At 39.5% G+C, this 16,425-nt stretch overlaps 1 protein-coding gene across 2 annotated transcripts in view; it reads right to left on the reverse strand.

Annotated features, from left to right (window-relative positions):
- The window catches only part of RGS6 (regulator of G protein signaling 6), a 905,069-nt gene that overhangs the window by 33,642 nt on the left and 855,002 nt on the right, over positions 1-16,425 (reverse strand). For both annotated transcript variants that reach the window (XM_073609698.1, XM_073609699.1), the window contains exon 16: positions 16,247-16,336. In XM_073609698.1, the coding sequence (XP_073465799.1) occupies positions 16,247-16,336 (90 nt within the window). The remainder of the gene's footprint in view (positions 1-16,246; positions 16,337-16,425) is intronic.

The following is a 16,425-nucleotide window of genomic DNA, read 5'->3' on the forward strand; positions in this document are numbered from 1 at the left end:
TTTTTTTGTTTTTGCACTGCTTCAAAAAATAAGGGTAAATTTATATTCGTGGATACAGAATTGAATGAATCTGTGTCCTTTATATCTGCCTGTATTTCACCTTTAAATCTCCCAGCAACAAATACATTTAATCACCAGTGTAGCCCTAGCTTTAGCCAAGCTTAAAGTGAACACTGGTTCAGGTGAAGTAAGTAAAGCAGTCCCTGTGTGTATCCATGGGATATCATGAGAATACTGGGACAATAATATATGAAGTGGCATTTTCTTTATAATTATTATTAATGATAAATTAATAATAAAAAATTATAGCTGCCTTTTAAATAGGGTTAAAACCTTCATTTTAAACATGGGAACTGATTATTACATTGATTTTATGACTGTTGATTAACAGTAATACAATTAGTAATGTAGCAATATTTGCAATTAAGTATTTAACTTACATTGGTAATGTTAATCATTCATATAATTTTGCACAGCAATATTTTAAGCTGGGCATGGCATATTTTTTTCATTCTATACTTAATACATATTAATTATAACAAAACTCAATTATTGATACTAAAAACATAATGAATATTTACAAATATTCATTGGAGAACTAATTTCCTAAATATTTATTTCTTTTAAGGTGTGTTTGTACCTCAGTGTATAATATAATCTGTAAATTAGTATGGGAAAAATGTGCACACTATCACTATGCATGACTCAAGGAGGACCACAGCAAGGCAGCCACAAGTTTACCAAACATTATGAATGGAAGCTAATACAATTAACATCCAAGCAGCTGACAAACATGCACACAGACTGGCAGAGTTTAATATATGCTGATATTGCTGAAAGCAGGTAAGATTAATGCAGCAATGCTTAGCTATAAGACAAAGCTACATAATGGTTAGGTATAATCCACCTTACATTAATAAAACTGAAAACTCTTCATTTTATACCATGGAAATCTTTGTTAAACCTGTTCTATTGTAAGCCTCACATAAATATCACACAACATAGGCTTTTTAGTCACTGTTCAACTACAAAAGCCAGCATGCCTCACATATATGGTATTTAACAGCTGCAGAGATTCAGGCTGACCAACGACAGCCATGTTACAATAAACCAGGGGTAATGCTTAAGATGATACAACAAAACTTGATCATTTTCTAATACAAAGGGGTCTGTTTAAGAATGTTTTACCACTTCAATACTGGGCACTTTTATCCCCTTTCTGCTCAGGCCAGTTTTTGGCCTTCAGCGCTGTCTCACTTTAAATGACAATTACACGGTCATGTAACACTGCACATGAACTACATTTTTATCATTTTGTTTCACACAAATAGAGCTTTGTTTTGGTGGTATTCATTCACCACTGGGCTTTTTTTTATTATTATTTACTAAATAAATGAAAAAAGACTTAAAGTTGTGAAAACAAATGCGTATTTCTTTGTTTCTGTTATAAAATTTTGCAAATAAATAATTGTTCTTCATAAATTTAGGCTAAAATTTATTCTGCTACATTTCTTTGGTGAAAATAACCCAAATCAGTGTATATTAATTAGTCTGTAGGAAAGTTATAGAGTTCACAAACTAAGGTATATATCAGAAAAGTTATCAATCCTGATGTAATGGTGGCCTATCTCATTTCTTGAGGCCCAAAAATATCAGGACAATACAAATATCCCCCAAATGATCCCATTTTGGAAAGTAGACAATCCAAGGTCTTTAGTAAGAGGCATGGTGACTTTTTTGTGAAGTTGTATTTTTTTTTCATAATGTTTTGTAAAATGAAGAAATAATTAAAAAAAAAAAAAAATCACATTTTTTTTTTTACATACTGTCACCAGGGCAGTACAGCATCATCATATAACTGGTGTGGTGGTGATTAGGGACACTGACTGGTGACAGTATGAAAAAACCCAAAAATGTAATAATTCTTCTCAATTTTTGTATAACTTTTTTTTTTTTTTACACTTTTTTTTTTATAACACACTGTGATCAGAGCACTATGTTACCATCAAAACATTGTACTACTTTGGGAAAGAGATCACTTTTTTTTTGTTGTTTTTTTTACACATTATGATTAATTATAGCAGTGAATTTCATTGCTATAAGCAAGCATTTTACTTAATGAAACTGATTCACTCAGTTTGTTTTGTAGTGATTAGCTGTGATTGGCCAGAGCTAATTACATGGTACAGATGGGCTGTGATTGGCCCTGCCTGTACGATGTGATCACATTGACCAATAACAGCTAGCTACACAATGGATGGCATGAAAGGAAGCCATCCAATGTTTACAACTGTCATGTGATCTGTCATGTGGTCAAAGTTGTCACATGGTACCGGCGAGTCGGTACACTGATCAGTCATTGGCTGTGTTCGGTCGACACAGCCGTCGACAGATTGTGGCACTGCACTGCCACATGAGCGGAGCCTTCTAAGAGGACTTCATATGACATCCACTCAGAAGGAAAGTCCCGCCTGGCTGTGAATCTGCTATAGGCCAACCGGGAAGGTGTTAAACAACTTTTACCCAGAATTCACACATTTCCCAAGTGAGTCAATTTAGACAATGTGTGAATCTTGGGTGAAAGTTGCATCAATCTTGTGTAAAAAAAATTCTAAATAGTCCCCTAACTCTTTACTTTCTTTAAAAAAGTCAGACATCCACCCTGATTTACTACAGGAGTAGAGGATGGCCACTTTCAAAGGTAATTTTCACTTTGCAAATTGAATTTTTACTTTGGAAAGGAATTTTCACTTAACTTTGTGAATGACGAGAAAGTATAAATATATTTTTAAAAAGTACTGAATCATGTGCAAAGAGATAATAAAAAACAGGATTTAAGTTTATACATGATTGGAAGATGTTTGAAGCCAGCACAACCTTACCTGATTCACTAAGCTAAATTAGATTCTCCTTGCAAAAAAGAAAATTGATTTAGCTTAGTGAATTAGGCGAAGTTGTGTTGACTTTAATCATCCAATCACATGCAAGCAAAAATCCTGTAGTTTTTAGATTTTCCTTGCATATGATTGGGTATTCTTTGCAAAGAGATTTTTGACTTTGTCTTGCCTAATTCACATAAGTGAAAATTAATTTTGAAAATAAACATCCTCTGCTCCTTTAGTAAACAAACCTCATTGTTTCCATGTTTCATACTTTTTACTACAATTGTTCTGGAATCCTTCAATTCATTAACACAGAAGGCCAGACTTTCTGCAGCTTGCAGATTTTCTAAGAACAGGGAGCTGCTACGCCGGTAGTATAGATTTGGCTTGGAACACCACCTGCAGTTGAAATTTTGCAAAGCAGACATAGGATACAAATGATTCATAGGACAATTACAATATTCACCTTGTTTGGCTCAGGTTTTCCAAATGATGCAAAATGAATGAGGTGAATTTTCCACTGTCGTTTAAAAGAAGGCTACATTAAGTCAGACTCCTCCATGCTTGTATGCATGTCAGTTGTTAAAAAAGGTAATCACATTTTTGAAGATATTGTCTTTAAAGTGGATGTAAACTCGATTCATAAAATTTGAGCTGGGCACATATATCTGCAGTATTTCCTTATCTCTCTTCTTTATCCTGCTCCATTCTTCTGTTATCAGCCTGATAACTTTCGACAAGTTCTTCATAGACTGTGATAAAACCAGGCTGAATTTTGTGTTGGGAGGTTTCTATAAATAGATTAGCAGACAGCTAAATTATTCACAAAACAGCTCTGAGAGTCTTTGCCTATGTGGGGGGTGTGTTCCTTTCCTCCAATCAGCTGTCTTGGCTGTATGCCCAGACTTCACACTCAGTGCTGAACAGGAAGAGAAAATCTCTAAACAGGATGTGAACTTACTAAAGCATATATAAAGCTGAAAACAGCAGATAAGCATGTAAAATGTATGTAGGAGGATTTGTTTCATGTCTATGTATCATTTGAGACTGTTCATGTCACTGGGTATATGTGAGGGTTTACATCCACTTTAAGCTAGGCTAGTTAGGAATTTAAAGTATAAGTACTTTAACAAGAGCTCCCCTCTCCTCGCACATTACTTGATCATCAAATAATATGATCAAAATCTCTAGTTTACTAATTATTATACAAAGGGAAACATGTTGATACAAAGTGCTACAGATAGAAAAGGTCAGAAATCTACCAGTGAATATTCTCCAAAGGTAATTTTCTTTTGAGTTGCACCTATTCTGTCCATTTTTTCATTTTTAAAAGGGGAATCAGAATGCAGTATTTACTTTTGTGACACAATTTCAGAACAAAATGCCATAGGTAGGGTTAGAAAGTTACAAAATATCTTTAACATTACTCTGCACGTGGCAATGGGTATTTATACACTTTCTCAAAAATTAAAATGTAAAGTCCACAAAGTTTGCTAAAGTATTTCCTATATTTTATATTGTAAAGCATTTCTCAACCAGGGTCACCAGAACTCTAGGGTTCCCCCAGAGGTTTATAAGGGGCTTTTAGAGCAAAGAGTACTTTCTGCTTCTTAGGTAAGTAACTACTGACACTATAGATATTAACTATCTTTAACCTCCCTGGCGGTTTTCCTGAGTGTGGCTCGGGGTTAAATTTCAGCACCATTAGCGGTAACCCCGAGCCATACTTGGGATTGCATTGCAGGATCCTGGTGCGGTATACTTACCTTGTCCCCAGGATCCTGCGATGTCCCCCCGCTGTGTCTGCGGGTTCTGTCCTCCGCCCGATGCTCTGCGTGCCGGGCTCCGTTCCCTGCAAGCGTCGCGACGCACGGAGGCGGAGCCCGGTGGCAAATTTAAAAAAGTGAAAAATCATAATACATACAGTACAGTGTAATCTTACAGATTATATTACTGTATGAAATTATTTCACATGCCTTTTGTCCCCAGTGCTTTGTCCAATGCCCTGCATGCAGTTTTATATGATATATACAGTTCTTTCTGCCTGGAAACTGGAGATTGTCCATAGCAACCAAAAAGTGTCCCTTTACGTCAAAAGTGGTTTTAGACCAGCTAGAAAACAGCGATAGTAAATTAGAACACTTGCAGAATTGAGCGATAGTGAATCGTGCGAAAATTAATTTTATTATTATTATATTATTATTTTTTATAATTATTTATATTTATGTATTATATTATAATTTATGATTTTGTGTTTCAAACTTTATCATACCCGGGATATCTACTAGACTCTTGTTTGGACAGATTTAAGTGTGTTATTGCTAAGAATTACAGGCCTACAATATAAAACGCCAAATTTCTATGCAAAATAATTGTACCGCTTTGAGACGCAAAAATCTGACATAATCATACCACCAGGGAGGTTAAAGGGATCATTATTTCTAATGGCCACCAATGTAAGGAGCATTTTTTCCACTAATCACTATATGAGGAATAGACATAGTAATGGCAGGTGTTTGCTGAAACCTGAACGATTTCAAGAGTCAACTATTCAAATGTATTAATCACAAAGACTACCCATTATTCAACCCAAACCATTACCAGCCCTCAAAATTTTCATTTGCCTGCTCACATTTGGTGAGTGTAAATAAGCTGAGGGCAAGTGGAGAGGGGGTGCTGAGAGCGGATGAGTGCCCAGCTCTTCAGCTGCCTGAATGACAGGGGTGACGCTTACGTCACTCCTACCATTTTGAACAGCACACAGTGCAGGCTGCAATGGCTGCTGGAGGGAGGATTTTGCTCCTCCCTCCCTCAAGCTTCAGGACTGGATCTCCTCCGCCAACTTCCTCTGGCAGTTTCAGGCTCTGGCTGCTTGTTGTGTGGGCAGGATGGGGATGCGGCCAGCTTCTGAGATCCAGCCCGCCTGCTCATCCACTCACCTGCCTGAACCGCTCACTCGCCTGCTCACCTGACCATCTGCCTGAACCGCCTGCCCGCCTGCTCACCTGCCTGCCTGCCCAAACCACCCGCCGCCCACCTGACTAAACCTCCCACCTTTCCGGCCACCCACCTGCCTGCACTCCTGGAAGAGGGAGATGTGAGCTTACCAGGAGCGGAGTGTGTGCTGAGGTAAGCTCAGCTGACTGTACTTGTTTCATTGCTCCTGCTCCCTGTCCAGCACCAGAGCACTAGGGGAATAGGACTGTAGGTGGGGGATGAGGAAGGGGTTAACATTGCCATGTCCTCTAATGCAGGTGGGAAATGGGGAAGGGGGGGTCAGTGGCAGTGAAAGTTCACCCCTCTTCCCCCACATGAATTGGTCTTAATGGCAGTGAATGGCAGTGAAATTTTAACCCACCATTCCCCTTTTGCATTTGTGGTAATGTCAGTAAAAGTTAACCCTCTCCCCCCACATTGGGGGTCATGGGAGGGGTTACATTTCAATGCCACTGACCACCGATGTGGGGGTTAATAATACTGACACCTGTGTTAGCGGCTATTAATGCGTCCACTGACATCAATGCTGGGAGTTACTAATGCGTCCTCTGATACCAGTGTTGGGGACTATTATGGTGTCCACTGACATCAAAGCTGGGGGTTATTAATGCGTCCACTAACATCAATGCTGGAGGTTAACAATGCATCTTCTAATACTTGTGTTGGGGGTTATTATGGGGCCCCTGGCACCAATGCTGGGAGGTATTATGGTGTCCACTGACACCAATTCTGGGGGTTATAAATACGTCCACTGACATCTATGTGGGGGGGGTTAATTCTAATTGGTGTTTAGGGGTGTGTTTAGGGGTGGAATAAGGGGCAGAATTAGGGGCGGGGCAGGGTAGGGGTTGGGTGGGGCAACTGGTTGGTGAGTAACTCTTAAGGCCTGGCTAGTAGCTCAGGACTTGAAATTTTGAGCCCTGCTATTACAGGATTAAAAAGTAGGAGCATGTAATGCACTTTACAGTATAAGTGGGGGTCCACAAATATTAAAGCAGTAGTAAACCATGTTAAAAAAAATGGTCCCCCCGCAGGCTCATGTCATAATGTGCTAGTACGCACTGCATGCTAGCACATTATGACAGACGTACCAAAAAACAGATCCCTCCAGCAGTGCACCGTCACCGCTGACAGGGAATCCATCTTCACCGGGTCTTCCTCCCTAGGTTAAAAATTATAAGCAGGCTTTAATTAGCTAACCTTTAATGGTGGGCAGATTAGTCCTGGGGATTTTTTTACAACTGTAGTAAATTTCCCTTCCCATATGCATCTACCTTAATTGTTGATCTGACTTTGTGTGAGATAGTCATACACTGCTCAAGCAGCAGAAATTGTAGATATTAAATCATGCACATCCTATGGGAAGGAGCATTTAATTTTTTATGTAAATGTTCAAAGATTTTGAATTAACTTATATGCTTTCATATAAGTTTCCATCTAATAGGCTAGAGGGAAACATAAATATTTGGGAATTTATCTCACACGCAATTTTAATACTGTCTTTCAGGAAAACTTTCCCCTGTTGTTCTCGACCATCTGTCAGGATTTACGACACTGGTATTCATCCTCCCATACCCGGTTTGGCAGCAACAGTATTCTAGAAATGAATGTGCTCCCCTGGCTGTTGTGTGCCTCTTCCAAACCCTCCCTATAACTGTTCCTCTAAATTTCCTGTGCCAGGTTAGGCAGGAGTTTACGCAACTTCTTTGGGTTGACTGTCATCCAAGAATTAAAACGGACACCCTCAGTTTATCCAAACAATCAGAGAGACTTTCCCAGATCAGGTTCATTACCACCATGCCTCCCACTTGGCCAGGAAATTGGACTGGTGTAAACATGCTATCTAGTTGGGTGTCTTTGAAACAGGCTATGTTGCTTGTTCCCTTAAAGACTATATCCTGGCTACAGAACCCTTGTCCAATCTCACCGCGAGACCACCCTATTTTGGGTGCCACTCATAAAATCAACCTTAAGCCCAGATTAACACTGACAGCGAGAATGAAATCAGCTGAACTCGCACCATTTAATTCCTGCATGTCAGTCCCGACTTCGGGGGCGATTTCTGAGACTTCTGCGTGGGTTGCTGCACAGATGTCTACGGAAATCGTACCCCCGAAGTCGCCAAAAGTAGTAAAGAAACTACTTTTGGGAATCGGTGCGGCGCCACAAATGCAGCGTTGCACCAATTCGGACGGTGCCATTGCCGGCAATTGTCGCCGATTTGGCATGCAATTTGACATGTCAAATCGTATGCCAAATCGCTCCAATGTGAACCCAGGCTAAGACTTCTCCTATGATAATCAACTCGAGGCCGGATTCTCCAATGGCTCCGGTGACCAGGAACCTGGAGTTCCCTCAAGGACGTGTCAATGTCAAGTTCAACCATTTATAATTGTTAATAAATTTGAATTAAAAGACTTGTGGGAAAACAGAAGTTGGAAACCTGTCCCAACCATCCAGTCCATGCTTTCCTCTCCTTTGCCAACTTAGTGGGTTTACCGAATTAGACACTATTTACTCTCCCTCCTGCTACAGCAAGCCTCTGTTCCACCACCCTTTTCTTTTGAACATAGTTGAACCTCAGCCACACCTCTCAGATACAACCTCTCCATAGCCTATGCTGCATTAATCTCCACTCCGGAGAATTATATTCCCCCTTTCCTCGCTGAATGGGAAAAGGATTTGCTCCTACATCTGACACCTGAACAAAGAGAGTTCATTCTCTTTTTTACACACCAATCCTCCATCTTTGAGGCTCCAGGGATCATGCTATAAGCTTCTCACCCGGTGGTAAAGAGTTCCAGAGAGACTACATTGCATATTACCAGACATCAGTCCTGACTGTTGGAGATGTGGCATGGCTCGGGTACGATATTCCACATCTTTTAGTTGTGTCTGTGGATCCATCCCTTCTGGCAAGATTTCTGTGCCTTTATTCATGACCTTACTGGTCTGTCCAATGAACAAGACCCAGATGCATGCCTGCTACCTAAATGAAAGTATTAAGCAGCATTTCAAGCTTAATAGATATTACACCTATACCATTTCCTGTGCATCTAATATCAATATGGGTCCTTGTCACTCTTGGGTTGGATACTTAAACTAGCTATTTTGTTTCTATAGGTTTCCCTTTTTCAAAATGCCATCACTATTAGAGTTATTGGAGAATTAAAACCGTAGCTGAGCCTTTTCTTGAGGATTACTTCTTACCTTGTCCTTATAGATGTTATAGTGTGTATACAGTTGGACTTTCTTTCATATTGGATTATATTTGCTTTATAAGGGTTTTATCAGGTGATGGTTTGATAAATCATGTATGGCTGTTTTTTAGGACCCACTTGATGTGTGCTTCCACGATTGCGCCAGGATGCTGACACACCCGAAACTCCCTTGAGTCACCTTACCTATAGTTGGAATATTTTAGTGAGTCAGAATCTGCTGATTTGGTTATCACTTTTGTATATTTTTTTCTCTTTGTTGTATATGGAATTCATTTTTAGTGTATGTATATTTAGAAACTGTGTTATGATTCCTCCATTAATATCCTGTGATAATTTCTCTTGTCTCTATTTATATCAGGATGTGGTACCTCTATATATCTATATTATGCCATTAAGTGGGTCCTTATGTATTCCAGCTTATAGAGACTGTCACTAATTTTCTTATATTCAAACAAAAGTACTACCACTCATTGGTGGGGCACCTCCTTAATACGGCCAGGGCATGTTAAGCGGCACAATGGAAATGCCTTTCCCCTCCTATGGTGTCATATTGGATTAAATTGGTGAATGATATAATGCTTATGGAGGACCTTACTTAATCTTTGAGGAAACAAGAGGCCCACTTCTACAAGAGGTGGTTTTACTGGACTCAGTTTACTTTCTCTGAGTGATACCTGGAGCTCCTTGTGTCTTGTCTTGTGTAAGCAAGAGATCTGGTGGCTTTAGAATGGACCATTCTTTGCTCCCGCCCTCCCCAAATACTACCCCACCTTTTTTTCCCCTCTCCCCCTACTTCACCATGTACACACGATTGGACATTCCGACAACAAAATCCTGGATTGTCACATGGTCACACAAATGTTGTCGGAAATTCCGAATGTCAAGAACGCGGTGACGTACAACACGTACAATGAGCCGAGAAAAATAAAGTTCAATAGCCAGTGCGGCTCTTCTGCTTGATTCCGAGCATGCGTGGAATTTTGTGCATCGGAATTGTGTACACACGATCGGAATTTCCGACAACGGATTTTATTGTCGGAAAATTTGAGAACCAGCTCTCACATTTTTGTTGTCGGAAATTCCGACAAAAAATGTCCGATGGAGCCTACACACGATCGGAATTTCCGACAACAAGCTCTCATCGAACATTTGTTGTCGGAATGTCCGATTGTGTGTACGCTGCATTATTCTCCCTTATGTCTCTTTGAAAACATAATACCCTTTGTGTGGGAAGTCAAATCCCCCCCTCTTTGCCTGTGACTTGTGTCCTAGGCAGCTACCTTTTTACTTTTATCCACGTATCCTCAGGGGTTGTCTTGTTCTCAGCAAATTCACTATCATTTTACCAATTACTGTCTACTAATACTTTTATGAGCTATCCTGATTATGGTAAATCACTCCTCTATCTAGTCTTACATGTTCACTTGAGACCAGACCTGTTGTAATGATGCCAAATTTGTGTATTTCCTTTGGGCATATTGCCAATAAAAAAAAAGTTAAAAAAAAAAAAAAGAAAAAATGGCAATAGGTAGGAAGCCAATTGAAAATGCAATATTTATCGCACTGGCCAATAACTGTCTGAAAAAATATGTTGTGATTGTACAATCATAACATAGCACCAATAATATAAAGTGTGCATACAACTTGGAGTAAAAAAGTAGTATAACAGCAGGAAGGGCACATACACACAAAAAAGCGTAATTTATATTGAATCATCAATTAAACACTTCTTTGTTACAGAAAGTAATTACTACAGTGTAGGATGTGTATTAATGTAAAAAATAAAAAACAAAAAAAGGAGAAAAAAATAAAGGAGAAGAAGAAAACAAGATTACATGATTTTACAATATTTTGAGCCATTGATTTGACACTGTTCAATAAGTTGCATATTTCCAACATACCAAAGCAAGTTTTTGCTCCTGGTTTTTGTGAAATGTTTTTCAGTGCATTCCTGCTAAATAAAAATTTTTTACCAGGCTACTACTTTCTATGTAGTCTTTACAACACCACAAAATAAAGTAGGACAAGCCAGTTTTCTAAAAAATACTGTGTCTACTGTGTCAAATGTGAATCAATCACTGATCCCAAATGCCTGAATCATTTGGAAAACTGTTATAGTAAAAGACATATCAACAAAGCAAAGATGAAAAAAATCCTATCCTTAAAAGCAGTTTTTTTGAATTTTCATAATGTCAGTTGAAGAAAAGCATATATGCCATTGCATTAGTTAACCAATATATATCAAGCAGAAGAGGTACACTGACCTGTGCAAAAGATACTCCTATTCATGCAGATCACCACATGTCACCAAATAGACATAAGGATAAGAACAGCTTAAAGGGTAACTCCACTTTCGTGGGAAAAAAATGAGCAATTAAATAAAAAAATAATATACCATATACAGGCATACCCCACTTTTAAGTACACAATGGGGTTTATTTACTAAAGCTGGAAAGTGCAAAATCAGGCTCACTTCTGCATAGAAACCAATTCGTTTCCAGGTTTTATTACCAAAGCTTAATTGAACAAGCTGGGGTTAGAAGCTCATTGGTTTCTATGCAGAAGTGAGCCTGATTTTGCACTTTCCAGCTTTAGTAAATAAACCCCATTGTGTACTTAAAAGTGGGGTATGCCTGTACAATTGTGAGTAAATATTATTAAAAATTACCTTTCCTTTTCAATCTGCAGCACTGTCATTTTTTGTAAAATGCAATGCAATATGGTTACCTGGAGGCCTTCTGTACACAGCTGGTGTACAGAACGCCCCTTGAAAATGTTATTTCCTGCTTGTGTGATCGGCTTACTTATTTTCCCAGAAATCTGCACCAGGATACAAGTCAGATTTTGAGCATCCCCTGTGACAAAAATGTCATTTTTGGTGAGATACTTCCAAAGGGAATGCACATCTAAAGGGATACAGGCCCTGCCACTTTCCTTATTAAAGTCCTGCAGGTGCAGCAGCTGACTGATAATTACAAAACCACTACAATAACGATTCACATGGACACAAACAGTTATTTCTTAAGAATAAGAAAAGGTAGGAATCTGAAACCAAGTTTGGTAAAATGTACATAAATCACCCAGAGGGGAATGTTTTTTTCCCAACAAAAGTGGAGTTACTCTTTAATCAAATTCATAAAACAATGCACCTCGTCTATTGACCAGCTGCTTTGGGCATAAGACTCTTTTTTAAGCCCTTTTGCCACAACAAGCAAACTTTAAAAATCAAACTGGTGACAAGGGTTTGTTCTTTTGACACTAACCCTAGAAAGTAACATCACAGAGACCATGCCTCCCCACACACCCACTATTAATTGCATAGTTCTAATTTATTAAAGTGAATCTAAAGCCAAAGTTTTTTGGCTGTGGATAGAGCAGTCAAGGGATAAAACCCTTATTTTCATTGTCCTGATAAGTAAAATGCACTCTCTCTAATTGTCCTAGTAACCACTGTTGACCATGAGGGCATGGTCAACACCAGTCCTTTACACTAATAAGACTGTAAAGAAAATATATGCTGAGATATAATTGGGTGCTGCCATTTGTGAAAAGTGTTGGTTGCCTGGCTGCCATGCTAAATCTACATTCAATACCCTATCAGTCACTAATCTTGGCGAATAATACTGTGAATTAAGTCATAGCAATGTCTGAACTCCTGTCTGTGTGTACTTGCTCCAGATCAGTGACTCAGAAAGTACTCATTAGATCAGGGTTATAGCCAGGTAACTAGTATTTTTGAAGGGGAGTCTGCAGAGGTAGTGTCTATACTTCTCTAAGCACAGGTTCCAGTGTATTGATCATTTCACATATTCTCCTGAAGAAGGCTTCCCAAAACGCGTCTACATGTGAATTGTGTTGGAATCTGTACATGATGTGAACCTCTAGGCAGAGAGTATTTTAACATGTGTAGTGATTTTTCAATGAGATTTAATAAAGAACTGTTTTTATGATACTTAGTTTGTTCTATATAGTCCCCATAAACTCCATGACTACCAAATAGTTTTGCTGAATATAAGATTTATAAGAACGTGGACATATAGCACACACAGTCCTGGTGTCAATAATATATGGATATAAAGTTTGGGGGTAATATTCAACCAAAGTTCTAAGGAGAAATATTCTAGAGTGTTTAATGGTCAATGGTCTCCAGGACAAAGAGAGAGGGTGAATCCTCCCAGTGAGGGCAAAAGACAGCAAACAAAAAAAACTTGACTATGCTTTAAAAAATTTCCCTAACATTTGCTTATACATACACTTTAAAACAATATTGTTGGCGAGTTAAATAACCCACTGGCTTTTTATACCCCTTTAGAACTTAAGCAACAAGATGCCTTCACATGAGATCCCAGCTGTGACTATTTGTAGCAGCCTTAAAGAGTCGTCCCCCCAGCAAATAATTAAAAGTCAGCAGCTACACATACTGTAGCTGCTGACTTTTAATATTAAGAACACTTACCTGTCCTGGAATCCAGCGATGTCGGCACCCCAGCCGATGTTTCCATCGGCTCTCGGGTGCTGCCGCCGCCATTGGCTGTAAGGGAAACCAGCAGTGAAGCCTGGTGGCTTCATAGCTGATTCCCTACTGCGTGTGTGCAAAGCATGCTGTGCTTTCTGAATGGCCTTGCAGCGGGGGAAGGAGGAGGGGGGCCGAACTTTCGAGTGATTTTGCTGCGGCGAGATCTCTCGGAAGTGGGGACGGGTACCTGTCAAAAACAGGTACCTGCTCTCCCCTCCCCCCGAAAGGTGCCAAATGTGGCACTGGAGAGGGGAAGGAGGCAAATAAATGGAGCTTCCACTTTTTGGTGGAACTCCGCTTTAACGAGGGGTCTTAAATGCCTTCACAACAGATGAATGAATCAATCCAAACATCAGTAGACTGATTGACTTTGATAATTTCCAAGTAATTGTAATTTCGAATACCGTATTTATCGGCGTATAACATGCACCTTTTTCCCCTTAAAATCAGGGGAAAATTGCGGGTGCGTGTTATACGCTGATCCCCGCCGATCCCCCGCTGACTGTGAGCGGAGGAGCGAGCGCCGCCGACATACATACATAGCCGAGTGTACTCGGCTAGGTTCGGCTAGCTCCCTCACATCACGCCCAGTCCCGCCCTATAATGGACATAACACAGGTACTGGGCGTGACTGTGAGCGGAGCTAGCCGAACCTAGTACCCGAGTACACTCGGCTATGTATGTATGTCGGTGGCGCTCGGCTCCGCCCACAGCACTATGAGAGGAGACGAAAGCAGCCGAGAGACACAGGACCGGCTCTGTCTCTCAGCGGAACCATATTTAAAAACTGCAGTGACACTGACAAGTCTGCAGATGACACTGACAAGGCTGCAAATGACACTGACAAGGCTGCATTGATGGGCATTTAAATGTAAGATTTTTCTCCTTAAAAAGTTTTTTTCCTTAAAATTCCCTCCTAAACTTGGGGTGCGTGTTATACGCCGATAAATACGGTAATTGTAAATTTCTCCTTAATATTTACCTACACATTTGCCTGATCTGTGGGAAACTGTGCAATTCATGAATCTGGGCAAGCAGAACTTATTCATTGCATAGTACTTAGAATGTAGAGTGGATCAGCATGTTAGTAAACCAGGGAGTTGGAAGATTTTGATTCACAGAAAAGAAGCCCCATTGACCCGATTCATCAAAATTGTCCAAAACTGCCAGATTAGGGGATTTATTCACTCATCTGTATTGTGCACTACATTACATAGCATGCAACAGGAGAAGTGAGACCTCTGTCCTTGGATCATAAAGTACAACAGGAAGATCTAGCTGCCAGACCACCAAGAGAAATAAGAAGCCAGCAAATAATTCAACCACTTGAGTACAAACAAAACACAAAATTTGTTTTTAGCTTTTATAACAGATTGATTATGCTTTTATTGACTTGGTAGAGCCACTGTCTAACATTTGCAACAAAATAATTCTCATAAGAAGAGGATCTGCAATTGACGCTATCCACAATACAGCTCTTGATAATAGGTACAGGTTTTGTACAACCAAAAAGGAAGTTGCTGCCCATATTGGTAGTCACTGAAATTAGATCTCAGGGATCATAAAAAAATAACATAGACTAGTAATCAATGGAAGCTAGGATGGAAAATCACACAAAAACCGCTTACACCCCTATAAATGACAGAAACAACTCTCTGGAGCTGCAGCATGGATGATTAAAACATATGGCTTTGGGAAACCATTCAGCACCAATCATAATAATTGAGCTCCTTTCCCTGAATTTTTATTCAATCCCACTGAGGTACAAGTTGACAACTTGACTTGTCAGTAGTAGATAGACATGGTTCTTAAAGCTCCTTTAAACCAGCTACAACTGAAAATTCTTGCAGTGTCATATGCAACTTAACACAAATTGCTATTTGTTTTCAAAAGTAATTTGGCTGTGAGGGTCTCTATTTAACTGACTTGAATGGGGAAGTATAGGTCAGCACACACAAACCTGCAGGACATTTTGCAAATTCACTGCAACTCATCATGGGTTGGAACAGGCTCCAATAATATAAACTGATTTTTAAAGCATCATGCTGTTTGGCTGCATTAAAAATGCAGCAAACTGCATTCAATAACATCTGATACGTATAGGCTCTTGCTCTACCCAGCTAAATGTATACAACACACAGTTGTTAAATGCATAGCTGCCTGCCATAAATGCTTTACCAGGCTATACAGCATAAGCATGAAGACATCCTATCCTGCACTAATACCAGCATTTGTTTCAAGTTACTTCAAAAGACAAGACTGGTCAAAGAAAAGGCCTTATGTTCACCACAAATGACACATCATGCCTTCTAATAGTTAAGATGGCTTTGCATGGAGTAAAACAGCCTTTTCTAAAATTCCATATCTGTATGACCATTGACGAAAGACTTAACAGATCTAACAGTATGAAATATATCAAATTACAGACAATGTAAATTTCACTAGTTTATGCAATGGGATAAGTAATTGCATTATGTTAAAACAATTGGCAGGGAGATGACATTTAGTCCTCGTGCAAAGAAGATGAATTTACAAACAAGGGACACAGTTCTCATTTCCACAGGGTTAGCAAGCAGCAGGCCAGAATCAGTAATGTGCAGAGGATGCAAGCATGTCCACCCCAACTTTACCTTCTTCTTCATCAAGAGCAAGTCCTGGTAGGCATTGGAGCGCAGAAACCGTGCATAACTATCACTCTTCATAAGCTTGTAGATATGCTCCTACAACAGAACACACATAATTAAGCTAAAATATTTTATTATAGCCAGGTTTTTCAGTAAAAATAGAATAATTGCAAATGAGCATCCCT

This window comes from Aquarana catesbeiana, linkage group LG13 (assembly GCF_042186555.1).
Source record: "Aquarana catesbeiana isolate 2022-GZ linkage group LG13, ASM4218655v1, whole genome shotgun sequence".
In the NCBI taxonomy this organism is placed as follows: domain Eukaryota; kingdom Metazoa; phylum Chordata; class Amphibia; order Anura; family Ranidae; genus Aquarana; species Aquarana catesbeiana.